This window comes from Megalobrama amblycephala, unplaced genomic scaffold, assembly GCF_018812025.1.
Source record: "Megalobrama amblycephala isolate DHTTF-2021 unplaced genomic scaffold, ASM1881202v1 scaffold306, whole genome shotgun sequence".
NCBI lineage: Eukaryota > Metazoa > Chordata > Actinopteri > Cypriniformes > Xenocyprididae > Megalobrama > Megalobrama amblycephala.
In genome coordinates this window covers 381,506-403,281 of record NW_025953342.1, presented here as the reverse complement: position 1 = coordinate 403,281, position 21,776 = coordinate 381,506, and the positions used below count along the sequence as shown (strand labels likewise).

Genomic DNA, 21,776 nt, shown 5'->3' with positions numbered 1-21,776 from the left:
TGGAAAACCGAAGAATTTGCAGGACCTGGAGGATTTTTCTGAAGAACAGAGCTAAGTTTAACTGCTCAGAACATACAAGGGACTCGTGAACAACCATCACAAAACAAAAAAACAACAAATGGTTCCCAAATTTTTGAACAGGGTTATTTTAATAAATGTAGCATTTTCTATGTACTATATGTAAACATCTTTTATGTAAAATATCTTACTCAGGACAGTACTAAATAAAAAATAACATGCATGTTGTATGATCTCTTATTTTGTTAAAATGATTCACATTTTCACATATTTTGCAAGTGGTTCCCATATTTTTCATGCAACTGTAAATTAAATTTTTACTGTGCTACTTTATGTATATCTGATTTACAACGAGCAAAAATCTTTGAGAAATATAATGACCCAAAGACAAAAGAACTGATAAAAATAAGCTGTTTTGTTGGAGCAATAGCCTTCCTTCATTAATGACGACATCAGCGACTAGTCGATGTTGACTCAATCACACAAATGTCGAATTTAAAAAATCTGAAGTCTTTCAACCCCTAGTATAAACATGAATATCTAATTTTAAAGCTGTTTAGGATTTTAGAAAAAGAGAGAGGTGTGTGATATCTGTCAGGATGTTTGCTGCATGCCATTCCAAATGACTATAAATAACAGGCCTAATGTGTTTAATGCCTGATGTGTTATTCTTTTTGAAGAATTGCAGAATATCATCTACATAACTTCACTGCTGCTCTTCAGGCCCTCACAGCTGGAAAAGAGCTTGATTGTGAGTGCCAATGAGTTCATGTCTGTGCTTAAGTATACATTTTAAAGGTGGCGTAGCATTATGATTCAAAATTACTCTATTGTGATTATGGGTAAGACTAGGTGGTATGGCTGGGCGATATATTTTCTATTTATATCTAAATATTTAGCACAACATATTTTATGTAAATATGTGCTGTGCGCCATCCTCCCTATGACAAGATAAACAACAAACACTTTCTGTAAAGTTTGCTTTGGCAAGCTGTTTCTAACTCCTAAAACAAACTTTATTTTGGACTCATTTCATTTTGGACATTTCACCATTCGGAGAGATTTGCAGTATTGGATCCAAAAAGGTCATTCTTGTGATTTTTTTTTTTTTTTTTTTTTTTTTTTTTTTTTTTTTTTTCCCTAGATCCGATGAGTTTTTAAAAATATAGGGGGTTGGGTTCTGCGAGAACAGTCTTTGGACAGGAGACCGATCACCGCAGATCCTTTTGCATCTGTGGTGATTATCTAAACAAGGCTTTTGACTGGAAATTGGCTGTAAAATCATCTAGTGTGACGTCGCCTTAAACTGAAAAATTTGTGTATGATTCTGTGGGGGAAAAAAAAAAGATACCAGGTCTAAATAGGAATAATGCAGTTGAAGTGTAATTGGAACAAATCTATTAATTTCATTCTAATTTCATGAGAGGTTTTGCAACATGTAGAAGTGCATTAAATGTGAGATGTAAGATTGCTGTCCATTTATAGACTCCATGACAGTGAGTTTATTGATGCCTTTAATCAGATATTGTTGAATTGTAGTTGAGCCATTTCACAGTGATTTTCATTCGTTTTGCATGTAAAATACTGCATTTTGATATGTATTTGTCTTACAAAGGCTCTGTTGAAGGATTTCAAACATGGATCCAGCACTGTGAGAACAAAATAGCGAGTATGTATAACTTCACCAGGCCTTTCCATCCATGTGTCACATGCATTTTCTACATTAGTCAATATGAAGTGTAATTTTTGTGTGTTTTTTGCTTCAACTTATACCCTCTTGTTCTCTGAATTTTCAGCACACGTTCCAGACAATACTTCAGATTTGGTATGCATGTTTTTGTCTTTCCCTGTATTTAAGTGAGCTCTTATTAAAGAATAATTTGCTATAACTGCCTTTTTCTTGCTTGGTTTTTATATTGGTTTGTTGTATTTCATAAAATGGAGTCCTTAGAAACATGAGAGATGAGAAGTCAGTAAACTGTGTTTGGTGATGTATTTGTCTTTTTCTCCTTGGTTTCCACTGGATTGCACAAACAATTGACTGTTTAAACAACAGCAAACTACAACCCTTTCTGTCAAGTAAGTAGTAATGATTCTCACTGTTTTATTTTACACCCACTTTTCATCTTTTAGTTGTTACACAAATTATGATTCAATACATTAAGATACTCAAAAATCGTGTGACATTTGAGTACCAACTCTACTTCAGACATGACTGGTACCAGACAGAGTCTCATGTTGCAGTGATCATCATGGTAAAAAACGCCAAGAAGGAGGATGTAACTGTCTGCTTTGGTGAGAGAGAGGTAATGTTCATGCTTTTCTTCATGTCACTAATGTATTCATCATGTTAATAGCACTGACAGAGATGAGTCTACTTTTAAAGTTCTAAATGTTGAAAAGATACCAACAAATAAAATGTATATGAATAAAACATTTAAACTTCAATTAAGTTGCCAGTTGGCTTGCAGGAACTTACTGAAGAAAGACAAATGGGCATTACATGCTCAACGACACTTGATGTTTTCAGCACAGTAGCATACAAGTACAAGTCCACATTCCAAATTAATGGAATGAGAGCAAGAAAATGACATCAATTATCCATTAACACTCTGAGGTCTGAAGGTATCGCCGGCGATACCACCGTGTTTTTTTCTTATCAGTGTGAAAGAGAGTCAAAATACTCTGTCAATGTTGCACATACAATTAAGAGTTATACACCATTTTAATCTGTGGAATATCTTCTTTCATTTGTGTACACTCAGAGTAAAAACAAAATGTTGTGCTCTTTGTAAAATAAAGAAAACTAACATGATGCGTGATCTCTCCTCTCCCTCTGAACGAAGTCCAATCTGATAGTTCTTAGAAAATGAACTGTAACTTAGTGAATACTAATGACAAAAAAATTACACTTATGTCTAAAAAAAACGTTAAGATGTCAGGTTTTAAAACATGTAAGTCAAATCGAAAACAAACCTTCTGTGTTTATGTAATCTGTATGAAAAGAGAGCCATGTCAGAAGTCTGTGATTCAGCTCATTATCCGCTAATGCGCCCACGCCCACGGAGCGAGCGTTATTCAGACGCAAATTCAGAGGCAATACATGCATTCATCGTCTCAATCGTGTATTTATTGTCTTCAAAAGTGTTTTGAATAGCCATATTTAGCGATCTCTTGCCTCTGTTAGTTCCTTGATTGTCACATGATATTCCTCTTCTTTTACTGAGGCATTTGTGGACAAAAGGGGCAGAGCGCCCTCCGGCTGCAAGTATGAATGATAAAAACACAGTATCCAGCACTCATAGTAATGACAATAAATATAGAATAATAAATATTATCTCTGTATAGAAAATTGATATAAACATATGAGAATCCATCAATATTTCTCCAAATGTGTATGCTTTTAAGCATATTAAGAAATTATGGTCAATATAAGATTTTAAGAGTCAAAATGTGAAGCTTGAGTCTTAGATCTTTTTAATGATGTATAGTTTGTCAACTGCACATCAACATTTAGGCTCTATAATATAACAAATATAGTAGCCTATATGAAATGCTCTAGAGGTAGGAATGTTCAGACGCTTTGCATCACAGAAATACATTATATTTGAAAGTATATTAAAATAGAAAACCATTATTTGGTTAGAGACTTGAGACTTCTTTTAAAAACATTATAATGGCATTATAATGTGTTCAATCTTTTGACTGGTAGTGTAATTTAACATAGGCCTATACAAAATTTTCTTCATATCATGTGCAATAATACGTGCATGCATGAGATCACAAAAATCATGTTTTTTTTTGTACTGAGTGGACTTTAATCCTGTTATTAGCATGATCACAGAGGGTTTTTTCACAGCCTACCTGACTGAAAGGCCTCATTAATATGCAAGTCATTTCAGGTCATTATTATTCAATTCTTTTGTCTTCTCAGGTGAGAATCACCCATTATACATGAGGATTCCCGCCTCCTCGCATACTGTGTTTCTTGACCAAAAGTGTCTTAGAAAATTTAAATCTCTCTATTGTTTTATATGAAGGAGTAGGAAGGATAATTTTTACTTCATTCTGAAGCAAAAACTCTAGTCTACAACCTCCAATACCTAGAAGTCTTATGAACACAGATTTAATATACTTTTTTTGGCCTTATTTCAGTGACTTAAGTTTTTTGTTTTTTCAATAACCACGCATAAACGTTATTCCTTCAAAAACACAAACATGTACATACATGTTCCTCACATATTATGGTAGCCTAGTTTGTGCTGAATACAGTGTAATGACACTTTTTCCATTAATATGTTTATGAACAACTGAAAAAAGCACAAATGTCAGGGCATGTCAAAACTTCTCCAGGGCCCCAAAAATCCTCAGACCCCTGAGGGTTAATCATCAGTAATTACATCCATCTTATTCCTCTCTTTTAGATAATAGAGGAAAACCAAATTGTCTCCTCTTTGTTTAAAGTGGCTTACTCACCGGCCACTTTATTAGGTACACCTTGCTAGTAATGGGTTGGAACTTCTTTAATTCTTCAGAACTTCCTTAATTCTTTGTGGAATAGATTCAACAAGGTGCTGGAAACATTCCTCAGAGATTTTGGTCCATACTGACATAATAGCATCACGCAGTTGCTGCTAATTTATTGGCTGCACATCCATGATGCAAATCTCCCATTCCACCACATCACAAAGGTGCTCTATTCTATTAAGATCTGTTGACTGTTGAAGCCGTTTGAGTATAGTGAACTCATTGTTATCCTGCTGGAAGTAGCCATCAGAAGATGGGTACACTGTGGTCATTGAGTGTGTTTACATGCACCCTCATAATGCGATTTATAATAGGATTTTGCCAATATTGTGATTAAACTTTACTTCATGTAAACGCAATACTTCAATCAAACGAATGCAATTAAGCTCATAATCATATTAACCATATTCGCATTAAACTATGTGGCGCACGCCAGTTTTAATAATTTTAATCATATTTTTACCTCTCTGACCAAGTGTGCATTGCATGTGCTTGGTTCTACACTGATGCTGTGTATTTTTCACACAACTTCATGAATGAACTCTGTGACATTTTTCTGAAAATTTCTCTTCTCCAAACCACTAAACTCTGTCAACACATCTCGCTGAGAAGTCTCTGCTCCGTATCCTCATCCAGGTGCAAAGAACGCAACGGCAACTTAGGCAAACCTGACATTGCAATTTTCATCACACCGCCGAATAATATCCAGTATGTCCATAAATGTGTTTTGAATTTGATGGGAGTAGATTAAAACAATAGCTGGTAACATGCATACTGTATACTTAGTGTGGTATAACCATACTTATTTCATTACTTATCAAAATAATGAAAATTGCATGTAACTGGAGTGAAGAGTTGTAAACATGCGATTTAAGTCCTGCGATTTAAGTCCTTACTCTGATTATTAGAAATAATCACATTATTGGTGCACATGTAATCATAGTCATTAAGAAATGAACATGTTAGTAACCATACTTAAGTAGGCTGTAGCGTTTAAACAATACTCAATTGGTAAGGGGCCCAAAGTGTGCCAAGAAAATATCCCCCACACCATTACACCACCACCAGCAGCCTGAATCGTTGATACAAGGCAGGATGGATGTTTTCATGTTCTTTATGCCAAATTCTAACCCTACCATCTGAATATTGCAGCAGAAATTGACACCCATCAGACCAGGCAACGTTTTTCCAAACTTCTGTTGTCAAAAATGTTGTTGAGCTTGTGCGAATTGTAGCCTCAGTTTGCTGTTCAAGAGTGGCACTAGTGTGGTTTTCAGCTGCTGTAGCCCAACTGCTTCAAGGTTTGTTGTGTTGTGCATTCAGAGATACTGTTCTGCATACCTCGGTTGTAAAGAGTGGTTATTTATATTTACTGTTGCCTTTCTATCAGCTCGAACCAGTCTGGCCATTATCCTCTGACCTCTGGCATCAACAAGGCATTTTCACCCAGAACTGCCACTCACTTCTAGTGAGTAGTAACACATACACACACTACAAACCGTAGAGACACACCCGGAGCAGTGGGCTGCCATTTGCTGTGATGCCCGGGGAGTGATTGGTGCCTTGCTCAAGGGCACCTCAGGAGTGGAAGAGAGTGCTGTTCATTCACTAGTTTCCACCTAGATTTTCCTGCCGGTATTACAAGTCTGACTCTAACCATTAGGACACAACTGCCCTAGTGCCAGGGAAGTGCAAATTCAGTGATGCTTGGCTCAGTATTGAGCTACATTTAAAAAATGGTTAATCAAAGTTCCAACAAATACCTGCCTAATAAAGTAACATTTATAAGCGCTGCACTGCTTTATTTACAGAGGTAACTGAGGAAAACAATATACACTATATTGCCAAAGGTTTTGGGTCCTTAACATGCACATGAACTTTAATGACATCCCATTCTTAATACGTAGGGTTTAACATGGAGTTGGCCCACCCTTTGCAGCTATAACAGCCTCAATTCTTCTCAGAAGGCTTTTCACAAGGTTTAGGAGTGTGTTTATGGGAATTTTTGACCATTCTTCTAGAAGCGCATTTGTGAGGTCAGGCAGTGATGTTGGGGAGAAGGCCTGGCTTGCAGTCTCCACTCTAATTCATCCCAAAGGTGTTCTATTGGGTTGACGTCAGGACTCTGTGCAGGCCAGTCAAGTTCCTCCACACCAAACTCACTCATCCATGTCTTTATGGACCTTGCTTTGTGCACTGGTGCGCAGTCATGCTGGAACAGGAAGGGACCATCCCCAAACTGTTCCCACAAAGTTGGGAGCATGAAATTGTCCAAAATGTCTTGGTATGCTGAAGCATTAAGAGTTCCTTTCATTGGAACTAAGGGCCAAGCCCAACCAACCCCTGAAAAATAACCCCACACCATAATCCCCCCTCCACCAAACTTTACACTTGGCACAATGCAGCCAGGCAAGTACCGTTCTCCTGGCAACCGCCAAGCCCAGATTCATACACTGGATTGCCAGACAGAGAAGCATGATTCCTCACTCCAGAGAACATGTCTCCACTGCCCTAGAGTTCAGTGGTGGCATGCTTTACACCACTGCATCCAACGCTTTGCATTGCACTTGGTGATGTAAGGCTTGGATGCAGCTGCTCGACCATGGAAAAGCATAGCATGAAGCTCTCTATGCATTGTTCTTGAGCTAATCTGAAGGCCACACAAAGTTTGGAGGTCTGTAGCTATTGACGCTGCAGAAATTTGGCGACTTTTACGCACTGTGTGCCTCAGCATGTGCTGACCCCGCTCTGTGAGTTTATGTGGCCTACCACTTCATGGCTGAGTTGCTGTTGTTCCCAATTGCTTCCACTTTATGATACCACTAACAGTTTACTGTGGAATATTTAGTAGTGAGGAAATTTCACGAATGGACTTATTGCGCAGGTGGCAACCTATCACTGTACAATGCTTGAATTCACTGAGCTCCTGAGAGCGACCCATTCTTTCAAAAATGTTTGTAGAAGCAGTCTGCATGCCTAGGTGCTTGTTTTTATACACTTGTGGCCATGGAAGTGACTGGTACACCTGAATTAAATGTTTTGGTTGGGTGCACCAATACTTTTGGCAATATAGTGTATTTCTGCTGTTCCATAAGCGCCATCTACTGTCAGAGATTGAAGCTACATTTTCATTCAGCTCGTCTCCTGTTTTTCTTCAGACCAATACGAAGATCAACCCATATTTTCACGCAGCATTGTAAATGTTAACTGGTGGATTGAGCTAATGTGCTTTCAAATGTAGAATGTAGAATGTTCACAGTGTAGAATAATAAGTAGGGCTGGGACAATAAATTGATTAATCTAGATTTGTGGATTGATTCTGATATTTTCCGAATGCATTGTGATTCTCTCTTGAATCGATTCTGAAATTTGCTTCAACCTTTTCAAAATTTATGAATGATTATTTTAGAGAAGGATCAAGTGGTGTGTGTATAAGGAATTGGAAGCAAGCAGAACACGGCTGCTTCTAAAGCACACAGTGCCATCTGCTGTTAAAATCTAAGCTCAGAATCGATTAGAGAGTAATCTCTAATTGCGTTACATTTGGAAAATCTCAGAATCGATCCAGAATCATTTCTCGATTCACGACTCAATGATTTATTGTCCCAGTCCTAATAATAAAGTATCTAGAATCAGTGTTGGGCACGTTACTTTAAAAAAGTAATTAGTTATAGTTACTAGTTAGTTCTCACAAATAGTAACGGAGTTAGTAACTGAGTTACATCATTATAAAACTAACTAATTACCAGGGAAAGTAACCATTGCATTACTTTTAAAAAAAAAAGTCAAATAACTTGAATGCCCCCAATATTAAATAAAAGTCTAAGAATAAATTATTCTTGATCCGACTTGTGACTCATGATCCGCTCGAAATTTCGTGAAATTAAATTTCTCTGTATTGTACAATACGTGTTGGTAGACATTAAAGAAAATGTACTTTCATAATAATGTTTAAATAGTCCAATGTTATGTTTTAAATTCATTTACTTGATTATGAAAAGTGAACAACGTGAGTAAGATGCATCATAAGATGCGCAATATATCGGGACGCATGGAGTGGGTCAGACATGATTTTGACCACTTCATTAAGTTTTGTTTTGTAGAAAGCCTTTCTTTAAAGTGAATTTTGTTTTGTAAAAATTGTATCTTAATTTTAGTCAATGTTTCATCAACCAATTGCCTGGATTTAATAAATAAGAAGCAAATATAGCAGACAATATAATCATGGCAGGCGTGGGCGCGATCACTGGCGCGTGAACTGGAGCGCGACTTATAGGCTAAATGAACCGAAACTCAGCGGCCGCTTGCCTCGCAGACATGAGAAATATATCTACAGAAAACTTGAAATATCTAAAAACGAAAAGAAATAGGCTACTCTGATTATGTAGCCTAATCTGAATGAAATGTGCATTCTCTCTCGAGGCGCGTCCAGTAGCCTATGTAGAGATGATGAGAGTCAGCAATGTCAACTTCATCTTCGCAGCCGACACTGATTCAGAAAACATTACTTTATTAATAAACAATTAAAATGTCTCCTTGCTGTTTTGGTCGCATTCATAATTATTACTTTTGCCAGTTCTTTATGGCAAACTTTACGCTTGCGCTTGAGTGCTATATAGGCTAGCCTATATTATACATAAACGCTCATTATTATGGTTTATTCTCTCCAGTATTTAAGAAATTAAATGAATATAAATGTGATTAGTCAACTAATGGCTTAAATTAATAACTACTAGTCGACTAGAAAAACTTATTTCACATATTCGATCCAGCATGTCACAAAGGGTATTCTGGTTTGACCTTGTGCTCAGCTCGCAAGCTCACAGACACACACTGCACAGACATACACACAGAGCATCGTTCATTATTATCAGTTTAAAATTATATTTGTGTATGACTAACCGCAGCACACACCAGATAAAAATCTTTGCAGGTCCTATATGGCTGAGAGACAGCCTACTCGGATGAAAACCGCTTCAGTGAGCTCAATTATAGTAACGTGGCATTTGTTTTGCCAGTTACGCTGTTATTCCCATCACTGTCTAGAATTTTTATATATATATATATAGTGGGTACGGAAAGTGTTCAGACCCCCTTAAATTTTTCACTCTTTGTTATATTGCAGCCATTTGCTAAAATCATTTAAGTTCATTTTTTTTCCTCATTAATGTACACACAGCACCCCATATTGACAGAAAAACACAGAATTGTTGACATTTTTGCAGATTTATTAAAAAAGAAAAACTGAAATATCACATGGTCCTAAGTATTCAGACCCTTTGCTCAGTATTTAGTAGAAGCACCCTTTTGATCTAATACAGCCATGAGTCTTTTTGGGAAAGATGCAACAAGTTTTTCACACCTGGATTTGGGGATCCTCTGCCATTCCTCCTTGCAGATCCTCTCCAGTTCTGTCAGGTTGGATGGTAAACGTTGGTGGACAGCCATTTTTAGGTCTCTCCAGAGATGTTCAATTGGGTTTAAGTCAGGGCTCTGGCTGGGTCATTCAAGAACAGTTACGGTGTTGTTGTGAAGCCACTCCTTCGTTATTTTAGCTGTGTGCTTAGGGTCATTGTCTTGTTGGAAGGTAAACCTTCGGCCCAGTCTGAGGTCCTGAGCACTCTGGAGAAGGTTTTCATCCAGGATATCCCTGTACTTGGCCGCATTCATCTTTCCCTCGATTGCAACCAGTCGTTCTGTCCCTGCAGCTGAAAAACACCCCCACAGCATGATGCTGCCACCACCATGCTTCACTGTTGGGACTGTATTGGACAGGTGATGAGCAGTGCCTGGTTTTCTCCACACATACCGCTTAGAATTAAGGCCAAAATGTTCTATCTTGGTCTCATCAGACCAGAGAATCTTATTTCTCACCATCTTGGCAAACTTGGCTTTCATGTGTCTTGCACTGAGGAGAGGCTTCCGTCGGGCCACTCTGCCATAAAGCCCCGACTGGTGGAGGGCTGCAGTGATGGTTGACTTGCTACAACTTTCTCCCATCTCCCGACTGCATCTCTGGAGCTCAGCCACAGTGATCTTTGGGTTCTTCTTTACCTCTCTCACCAAGGCTCTTCTCCCCCGATAGCTCAGTTTGGCCGGTCGGCCAGCTCTAGGAAGGGTTCTAATCGTCCCAAACGTCTTCCATTTGAGGATTATGGAGGCCACTGCGCTCTTAGGAACCTTAAGTACAGCAGAGTTTTTTTGTAACCTTGGCCAGATCTGTGCCTTGCCACAATTCTGTCTCTGAGCTCTTCAGGCAGTTCCTTTGACCTCATGATTCTCATTTGCTCTGACATGCAGTGTGAGCTGTAAGGTCTTATATAGACAGGTGTGTGGCTTTCCTAATCAAGTCCAATCAGTATAATCAAACACAGCTGGACTCAAATGAAGGTGTAGAACCATCTCAAGGATGATCAGAAGAAATGGACAGCACCTGAGTTAAGTATATGAGTGTCACAGCAAAGGGTCTGAAATATCACATGGTCCTAAGTATTCAGTTTTTCTTTTTTAATAAATCTGTTAAAATGTCAACAATTCTGTATTTTTCTGTCAATATGGGGTGCTGTGTGTACATTAATGACATTAATAAAAAAATTAACTTAAATGATTTTAGCAAATGGCTGCAATATAACAAAGAGTGAAAAATTTAAGGGGGTCTGAATACTTTCCGTACCCACTAAAAAAAAAAAAATATATATATATATATATATATATATATATATATATATATATATATATATATATATATATATATATATATATTTAATATTCTAGACCGTGATGATCAATACTTTCCGTGGTGATGATCGTGGCGAGCGGTGACTTTAACCGGGTATGCTGGGTGGTGCGTCATGTAAAAAATGTGGCCGATGCAGTTACGCTGAGTAGGTTTATAGTTAAACGTTCTCTCTAGACCAGGGGTGTCAAACATACGGCCCGTAAAGCTGTCCAATCTCAGGTGATTTGAACTATAATTTAAAAAAAAAAAAAGAGAGATGAAGTAGCTTTGTGTATAGCAGTAACCAAGGAAACGCTATATTACTGCTGTTCCAAAAGCGCCACCTACTCTCAGAAATTAAATTTGTATTTTCATTCAGTCCGTCTGCTGATTGTGCAGGTGTCTTATGAAGCATAATTTCACAAAGCTAAAATTAGACCATGCTGTTCTTGCTGTTAATCTTGAAATTATACAGTAATTTAAATAAAAAACAACTGATTATGTGCATAACATCTTTGTTGGGATTGTGATGAAAATGCAGTGTTTGCCTCTAATATCAAAGGGCTACACATTTTTGTTATAAGGCCAGTTTGGCCTGTGAAAACATTAACAACAAATACATTTGCTTTAAAAAAAAAATATCTAAAAATTGGAATTGGCCATAAAAAATAAAAATTGATGCTAATACAAATATTAAATAAAGCATTATTGAAATAAATCTAATAAATCTTTGCTGTAAAAACAAATGCAGTTTTAAAGAGCGTGTACTAGTTCTCTCACAAATTAATTTGTTGCTTATATGGTTAATATTAATACAACTATAAGCGCAATAAGTTTAAAAAGAAAAAATGGTCATTCTGCCGCACATTAATTTTTTTCTAATCCGGCCATCAACCTAAAATGAGTTTAACACCCCTGCTCTAGACAGTGTTAGTTTACTCAGTGACACATGTAACACTCAGTGACACATGTAACACTCAGTGACACATGTAACACAGAGAAAAGTACTTCTAATGTTTTATTGAGAGTGGCCTACATTTACTTGTGGAGACGTGCCTTAACAAGCACCTGTAAGAGCTTCTGTGATGTTTGAGTCGACGGAGGCGCAACATACGAAAGGTGCGTTTGCAAAATATGCTGTATTTTTGTAATCCGCTAGGAGCCGCTAGTGTCACACAAACAACATTCTTCACCTTTAATCGTATCAGTTTAGGACACAGATCTAAATCAGACAACAAATAAAAAACACCATGGCGTAAATTTTTAAAGAAGTACTTTTTTAAATTAATAATTAAAAATAAGTAGGCCTATAATATAATTAGTATTAGCAATATATTATAAATAAAAAGTAGAATGTAATTATAATAAAATAGGTAGGCTAAAAAAAATCAGTATTCTTTAAAAAATTTGAAATTTGAATTTTAAAAAGTTGAAATGATGCAAACTGATGACTTTAACAAACGCACAGACTATTGATTATCATCCTCTGATAGCTACAGTAGGACTGTCTTAATTTATTTTGTTTTCAGTTTTCACACAAAAATTAGGCTAATTTCCCTATGGAGAACATTAAATACTATGAAAATAGTGTAAGTTATGATTTTTTCCCATTTGGTTTAGTCTAGTTAGTTTTGTATCAAAATAAAATGTGATTTTTGTTGATCGAGATCTGCCAGCAGCTCATTTTTCATCTTGGGCGAGCGATTCGATCACAGCTTATCTTTCCCATGTAAATCGGCGTAGACCAGCAAACTAATGAGAACGCGGGACAGTGATGACGCTCCATAACGAAAGCGCGAAGCCACAAAAGCTGCCGTAGATCAGCTTACCCGGAAGTCTCCGTAACTGGCAGATTTAAAGAAAATCACGGTCGTTTGGCAAATTACATTTCTCAGGGTATAAATACTGGGTTTACTGGGCTGCTAAGTGTATTACTGTCCTCCACAGGTCAAAGTTTGGACTAAATTGTCATATATACTTGCACTAGCATATTGTATAACAATTAGTTCAAACTTTGTCCTGTGGAGGGCAGTAATACACTTAGTAGTGTCTACACTGCTGGAATTCTAATATAGAAGGAGAGAGCTAGTTCAAGATGAGCATTTATTGTTAAAATGTATATAATTATTATTTATTTATTCATTTTTTAGAAAATGAGCGATGGTTTCTCTAGATAAGACCCTTATTTCTCGTCTGGGATCGTGTAGAACACTTTGAAGCTGCACTGTTTTCATTTTGATGATTACAGCTTGCTGCTCATCAAAATCAAATTATTAGAATATTTAATTTCAAGTTCTATTAAATGACTAGCCTGACGTGGTCATACTCAATTCTAGTCAGAATATGAGTCTGATACTGCTCCATTGGGCTTTGATTATGGGGGCGTATTTCAACCGATCCAGGAAAGACCTCAATTGGATAGACCTACAACCAATCAGAGCTACAGAGTAAGTGACGTATGTTGAGCGACGCATAGTTGTCAACAGAACTCAACTGCACACATGCTGGAACTAGTAGAAGATGAGCGTAAACAATCTTTGCCGGTGTTGTAAAAAGAATTGAAGTATACACGGAGTACTTGCCAACACGCTGGTTATGTCTACCTCGTCGTGCACGCCGAGTTGCATCGCCGTGATGCCCATTTCGGTTGCTTCTTTCACTTGGTTCTCCATGAGTGTGACCAAAGGAGAAACCACAATGACCACAAGGTTTTTATTGCGCCCCATCTTCTTAGCGACCATTGGGGCCAGCTGATAAATCAAACTTTTGCCGAATCCCGTAGGAAGGACGGCAAAGACATCTTTCCCATCGACAAATGCCTTGATCGCGGTCCTCTGTTCCTCTTTTAAAATTAATGCGCTGTCGATATCTTCTATAATGGACGCGATGGCGGAATCTACAAATCTCAGTTCTTCAACAACAGCCATCATTGTTGTAAACTAATTCAACCCAAGCGCTCTTTGATGACGTGGCTGATTACGTTTCTGGTGATAATCTATCAATCATCGCCCTGACAATGTGATTGGTCTGAACAGTTTCTGTTCGGGCATAATTACTCCTCTACGGATCGAGTCCAGACCGAACTTCCCGACCTAAAAATGTTGTGGGCGGGGCTAAGTTCGGCTGGCATCCAGGCTATTAAATTACCATTCTCAGGGTATAAATACTGGGTTTAGGTCAGTAATCCCAACAGCAGTCATGGGGGAAGTCTGCTGACTTGACAGTTGCCCAGAAGACGATCATCAAGACCCTCTACAATGAGGGTAAGCCACAGAGGGTCATTGCTGAAAGAGCTGGCTGTCCGCAGAGTGCTGTGCCAAAGCATGTACATGGAAAGTTGACTGGAAGGAAAAAGTGTGGTAGGAAAAGGTGTACAAGTGAAAGGAATGACTGCAGGCTTGAGAAGATTGTCAGGCGAAGCCGATTTAAGAACTTAGGAGAGCTTCAAAAGGAGTGGACTGAAGCTGGAGTCAGTACATCGAGCCACCGCACACAGACGTCATCAGGAAATGGGGTACAACTGTCACATTCCACGTACCAAGCCAGTTCTGAACCAAAGACAACATCAGAAGCGTCTTGCCTGGGCTAAGGAGAAAAAGTTCTGGGGGCGAATTACAGAAAGATCTTAACTTTAGAATCCTATCTTATCTGTTTGGTAACCATGGCAATTTCAGTTAGGACCTCATTTAGGACAAAAGCTATTACAGAATGACATTTCTTAAGTGCATAATCTTATCTTAACTATGGATAGGAAATTGGTATTACAGAAGCATCCTAACTTGACAAAAAATCCTAAAAGTTGTCTTAACTTTAGGACAACTGGTGTCCTAACTTCAAACCTATTTGAAATCCAACGGTAAAAATCACAGTATAAAATACTTTTTCGATAATGGTGATACATTTATTAATTATACAAGACAAAGAGCAGCGACTTTTAGAGGACCCAGAGGATGTGCTGCAATTTGATGATAAAATATTTCCTTATCTTCGTGAGTGAGAGAAGGTGAAAACTTGCCGAATAAAACAGGCTTTAACGATACCTTTTCAGCTGAACTTTCAATCTCTGCCACACTGAAGTTAAAAGCACACCATTGTGCTTTTAACTTCATTGTTTCTCTATTTTGATTTAAGGTTTACCTCAGAAGCAGTTTGCGTGTCGTTGGTTGCTTGGTAACAGACCTGACGGTTGATTACCGAACTCAATGAAGTGGTTTAAGATTTCCTAACTACAGATAAGATGAGATTTGAAAGATAGGATAAGAATCCTAAATCAAGTTAAGATTTGCTTCTGTAATACAGATTTGTGAAAAATCCTAAATTAAGTTATATCTTAAGATAAGACCTAAGATAGAAATTTTCTGTAATATGCCCCCTGGACTGCTCAGTGGTCTAAAGTCCTCTTTTCAGATGAAAGTAAATTTTGCATTTAATTTGGAAATTATGGTCCCAGAGTCTGGAGGAAGAGTGGAGAGGCACAGAAACCATGTTGCTTGAAGTCCAGTGTGAAGTTTCCACAGTCAGTGATGATTTGGGCTTCAAACTTTGTCCTGTGGAGGGCAGTAATACACTTAGTAGTGTCTACACTGCTGGAATTCTAATAGAGAAGAAGAGAGCTAGTTCAAGATGAGCATTTATTGTTAAAATGTATATAATTATTATTTATTTATTAATTTTTTTTTTTAGAAAATGAGCAATGGTTTCTCTAGATAAGACTCTTATTTCTCGTCTGGGATCGTGTAGAACACTTTGAAGCTGCACTGAAACTGTAATTTTGACCTTCAACCATTTGGGCTCCATTGAAGTCCACTGTATGGAGAAAAATCCTGGAATGTTTTCATCAAAAACCTTAATTAATAAAAACTTAAATTTCTTTTTGACTGAAGAAAGAAAGACATGAACATCTTGGATGACATGGGGGTGAGTAAATTATCAGGAAAATTTTTATTTGAAAGTGAACTAATCCTTTAAAGTACTTCAGTCTGTGTGCATTGAATTTATTTAATACACGAGTTCCGCAATTTGAGTTGAATTACTGAAATAAATTAACTTTTCCACGACATTCTAATTTATTGAGATGCACCTGTATGTGAACTCTTTACTCCAATATATTTGTTGGAGTCATTTATATAGCCATCAACAGGGCATAGAAGGAACTAAATACTGTACTTTTTGCCCTTATTCACCCAAACTTGTCAACAACAATATACGCAAATGGGAGTGCATTAGCGGGTAGTTGATGAATGGAAGGTGTTTCATAAAGGTTAATTTTTTGAAAATGAGATTTATACATCATATGAAAGAATATATAAACTTTCCATTTATGTATGGTTTGTTAGGATTGGACAATATTTGGCCGAAGTACAACAATTTGAAAATCTGGAATCTGAGGGTGCAAAAAAATCGAAATATTGAGAAAATGGCATTTATAGTTGTCCAAATGAAGTCCTTAGCAATCCACTCACAAAATTTTATATATATATATATATATATATATATATATATATATATATATATATATATATATATATATATATATATATATATATATATATATTGTTGTTTTTTTTTCGGTAGGAAATTTACAAAATATCTTCATGGAACATAACCTTTACTTAATATCCTAATGATTTTTGGCATAAAAGAAAAATCAATAATTTTGACCCATACTATGTATTGTTGGCTATTGCTACAAATATACCCGTGCGACTTATGACTGGTTTTGTGGTCCAGGGTCACATATGAGATGAGGACATGGCTTCAGCCAAAATCAGCATGGCCAGTGCAAGTAGGCTTTGACACTTTCATTTTACTTTAACAATATATTATTTATCCATTATACTGAAGATAACTTTTTGAAGGATAATGGTTTACTTATGCCCTTTTTGAGAACTTGAGCTTAACTGAACTTGAGTGTTTGTAGACGTTTTAAGAGACTGTTGTGTTGAACTTGATTTATTGCAATATTTAGGTGTTCAGTTCAGCAAAAACAAAAGGTACTTAAACAATACACTATGGGAATTAACATTTGTCCTGATTTTAGGGAAGGTTTGCGTTTAGGAAAACAACCTGTCTGACTAACTTTTTATTTATTTATTTATTAAATTTTATTTAAAAATGCATTTTATGAATATTTAGGCCACAGTTTAACTTGATACTTGTTGTAGGCAGTCAGAGTAAGACGGGGTTGAAAGTCAGCTCCGACTCAAAAAGAACCACATAAGCGGAAGTTTGCTGAGGGTTCTGAAAAGCGAGTTGTACCTAAACGCATCACAGAGGACTTAATTGAGCCTGATGCACAATGTACATTTTCTTTAATAACAAACAAAACATTGTAAATTTACTTATGACTACTTTTATTAAATAGTCCTACATTTTTATTAAAACATGGGGAAAAGCCTGAATTAGTAAATCGTGAGCACAATTGACTTTTTTCCCCCTGCATGTCATGTACGGGGCTCCGTAGCGTAATGTAAGGAAAGATTAATTATTATTAGGGCCAAAGCCCAAAGGGCTGAAGGCCCTATTGTTTTCTTTAGGATTATTAGGTGCTGTAGCCCCTATTGTAATTGTTAGTTTTATTAGGGGCCAAGCACCGAAGGTGCTATAGCCCCTATTGTATCTGTTAGATTCATTATTATTCTTCTTCCCCAATGGGAGTCTATGGCAGCCCTATCAACGGAACATGAGAAAATTATGAAATTTGGCAGACTTGTAGAGATGCTCATGAAAAGTGATTGGACCAAATTTGGAGTATGTAGAACCCACTCTATAGCGCCACCACCAGTTCAAAAATTCACTATTCTAAAGGTTATAACATTTGAACCATTTGCTCTAGAAAAAAGTAATTTAGTACATCTGATTTGTCTCGTCATGCTGATGCTATTCAACATTTTACATTAAGTCTCCGCCCATTACAGTAGCAGCCATTTTGAAAAGTACAGTATTCAGTTTTTTCGCTACTCCTCCTTCAAATGTGTCCAATTTTGTCCAAACATTGATCAGATGATCTTTGGACTGAGCTGCACAGAAATGACTGAACAGAATTTTTTGACCTACTGGTAAAAAAAAAAAAAGTTATGATGTCATGAAGTTAACGAGGTGGACCCGAAATTGCTATACAGGGAGTGCAGAATTATTAGGCAAGTTGATTTTCTGATCATATTTTTTTTCCAAGCACATTTTACCAATTCCAATCCACATCAATCTTAATAACTACTATTAATATTGTTTTTAATCATTTATAAGTGATATATAATTGTTCATGAAGGCTGGAAATGAAGAATGCCCTATATTCAGGTGTGCAGAATTATTAGGCAGGTTTTCTTTTACAGATAAAATGAGCCAAAAAAGAGATTTAACTCAGACTGAAAAGTCAAAAATTATTAAATACTCATGAGAAGGACGCAATACTAATGTAATACTAGAAATTGCAAAGTTAAAGCATGACCATTGGACAGTGAAATGCTCATTGGGTCAGCGGGGTCATACAAAAACAGCTGGAGAAGAAAAGACACGTTAACTGCAAAATAATTGTAAGGACTTAGCCTATTTATTAGCTCAATTTAATTGTTACAGGGAATAAGAATTGAATCAACTGTAAATGATTCACTGTAAATGATTCAGAATTAATATTTAACACTTCATCAATTATTCGTCCAGCGAAAATTGAGGTTAGAGTATTTTACCAATTCTGGATAAAATATTATTCTGCGGCCAACAGTAACAATATTTTATTATGATTATTGTTATTATTGTAATTATTATATTATAAGCAAGAGGTAACTTTTAGGATCTTTTAAGTTTAAGGCAGTAATTTGATACACAGCACAAGAAACTCGTATATGTGAAAAATCAAAACAAGATTTATTGACTACTTCTAATGATTACAGAAAACTAAGGCTAAACACACACACACACACATACATACATGTACACACATTCGCGGAGTTGATGAGTTATGACAAGTCCCAAGTTCAGTGCTAACTTAACTCATAACCTGAGGAAAATCACAAAAGCAGAGCTTTGGCTTGATTCTTTAGGTTTAAAGGAGTTTCACCAGTTCCCAGCAAGAGAGAGAGAAGTTTGCTTGTACCTGCGTTTGCTGTGACAGCTGAGGTAATCGGGTTGTTCCGTGACTCGTGTACAGCGGAATCCCGTTCTGGATTGGCTGTCTTTCAGGTGACGTCTTCTCGGGAAAGCCCTTCGTTGGGCTGCGCGGAAGCTTTGAAGAAGGTTATTGGCTGGTGAAACGCGCTGTTCTGAGAGTCTGGCTGGAGCGGCTCTCTTCTTTGGAGACTTTGGTCAAAAGGTTTAACGGAGTGTTTCAGGGTTCGGGATGTGACGGCTGTTGCGGCTCGTGGATGAAGATAGTCAGCGACTGTCAGATGGAAATCAGCCACGGCAGTTAGATGGGTTCTTCAACCCTTCTTCAGCGTATCGATTCTTTGACGTATCTTTTACATATCTTTTGACAACTGGCTATTGGGAAAGTTTTTTAGTTTTAAAGGAGCAATTTGGGTCCATCCTTCAGATGCGATCCTCCAATGAGACGTTGCTACGGAGATTAGACACGCCTCGTCTATTGTCCATTGATCACACCGCGTGATATCTGCAGAACATTCTCCTGTTTGATTAACAACTTTATAAAGTTTCTTAATATTTTCCTGATACTGAATTTCAATGTTTCATTCACACAGAATTACAGAGAATTATAAACTCTGTATTTAGAGCTCAAACATGACACACTTCTTACACACACATATTACGAGACTGACCTAATTAAAACAATGATTACAATAATGCATTTGAAGAAAACCCACATATTGAATACATTGAATAGACATGTTAGTAATTACATCATGGCATGTATTATTCTGTATATAGTTTAAAATGATTTCTTAATGATGGTCCATTCGAAGTTCATTGCACAGTTTTCAAGCATAGTTTAAACTTTGACCGGAGTCACGAGTGACCGGGTCAGGATGGATTGCTCAATACAAGGGAGGTATTGATAGGACAGATTCGTCTTCAAATCCGTTGATGGGTGTTTTCCTGTTCCGTCCGCTAATACAAGAGGGTTTTGTGAGAGAATCAATAGATTTAATGTGATCAGATCCACGTGATGGGTTCTGATTAGTTTATTGCTGATGAGCTAATAAGTCCTTTAGACAGAGTCCTTTGTTAAAAGAAGTCACGTCATCACTTCAGGAAATGGATCTATTGGACCAAATGAAGCTTTGTTCAATCATGCCTCTGGCTGATGAAGCCATTTGTAAGTTCTGTCGAGCGGTGCCCTACATAATTAAGAATTAAGGTGAAGAATTAAGTGTGAAACCATCAGGAACCCTTTAGTCTCCAGCGCCACCATTTCCCAGTACTGAAACCTACCTGGAGTCTTCAGAAGTGTGAGGTGTCAGGATCTCAGAGACTTAGGTTAGGTGAAGAATCCTAAAAAGCGACCTGCTCTTAATAAGAATCACAAGCTGAAGTGTTATAAAGTACATGAAGACTGGGTTTTTATAGGCCTTATAGACAGACAGCTTGAGAGTGACTCCTGAAGGACCAGCACCACATCCTCTTGTACCACTGTTTGAAGAATTTATCTTCCAGAATCTGGCAGTAAGGTGTGGGAGTTCACTTTTAGTCCATCTCTTATCCTGAAATGTCCATCTTGCAGAGATGGACTAAATGATCTTCCAAAACTTACTGCCAGATTCTGGAAGATAAATTCTTCAAACAGTGGTACAAGAGGATGTGGTGCTGGTCCTTCAGGAGTCACTCTCAAGCTGTCTGTCTATAAGGCCTATAAAAACCCAGTCTTCATGTACTTTATAACACTTCAGCTTGTGATTCTTATTAAGAGCGGGTCGCTTTTTAGGATTCTTCACCTAACCTAAGTCTCTGAGATCCTGACACCTCACACTTCTGAAGACTCCAGGTAGGTTTCAGTACTGGGAAATGGTGGCGCTGGAGACTAAAGGGTTCCTGATGGTTTCACACTTAATTCTTCACCTTAATTCTTAATTATTTTGCAGTTAACGTGTCTTTTCTTCTCCAGCTGTTTTTGTATGACCCCGCTGACCCAATGAGCATTTCACTGTCCAATGGTCATGCTTTAACTTTGCAATTTCTAGTATTACATTAGTATTGCGTCCTTCTCATGAGTATTTAATAATTTTTGACTTTTCAGTCTGAGTTAAATCTCTTTTTTGGCTCATTTTATCTGTAAAAGAAAACCTGCCTAATAATTCTGCACACCTGAATATAGGGCATTCTTCATTTCCAGCCTTCATGAACAATTATATATCACTTATAAATGATTAAAAACAATATTAATAGTAGTTATTAAGATTGATGTGGATTGGAATTGGTAAAATGTGCTTGGAAAAAAAATATGATCAGAAAATCAACTTACATTTACATTTACATTTATTCATTTGGCAGACGCTTTTATCCAAAGCGACTTACAAGTGAGGAATACAACAAGCGAGTCGTCATGACGAGGCAAATAGAC

At 37.1% G+C, this 21,776-nt stretch overlaps 1 protein-coding gene across 2 annotated transcripts in view; it reads left to right on the top strand.

Annotated features, from left to right (window-relative positions):
* The first annotated feature begins 627 nt into the window (after window positions 1–627).
* sugt1 (SGT1 homolog, MIS12 kinetochore complex assembly cochaperone) overlaps window positions 628–21,776 on the top strand; it is a 50,569-nt gene continuing 29,420 nt past the window's right edge. The window contains exons 1-5 of one of the 2 annotated variants that reach the window (XM_048179666.1): window positions 628–769; window positions 1,634–1,687; window positions 1,815–1,843; window positions 2,075–2,097; window positions 2,228–2,324. In XM_048179666.1, coding sequence (XP_048035623.1) covers window positions 2,271–2,324 — 54 coding nt within the window. In that variant the 5' untranslated portion in view covers window positions 628–769; window positions 1,634–1,687; window positions 1,815–1,843; window positions 2,075–2,097; window positions 2,228–2,270. The remainder of the gene's footprint in view (window positions 770–1,633; window positions 1,688–1,814; window positions 1,844–2,074; window positions 2,098–2,227; window positions 2,325–21,776) is intronic. The other variant, XM_048179665.1, reaches the window with a different exon arrangement.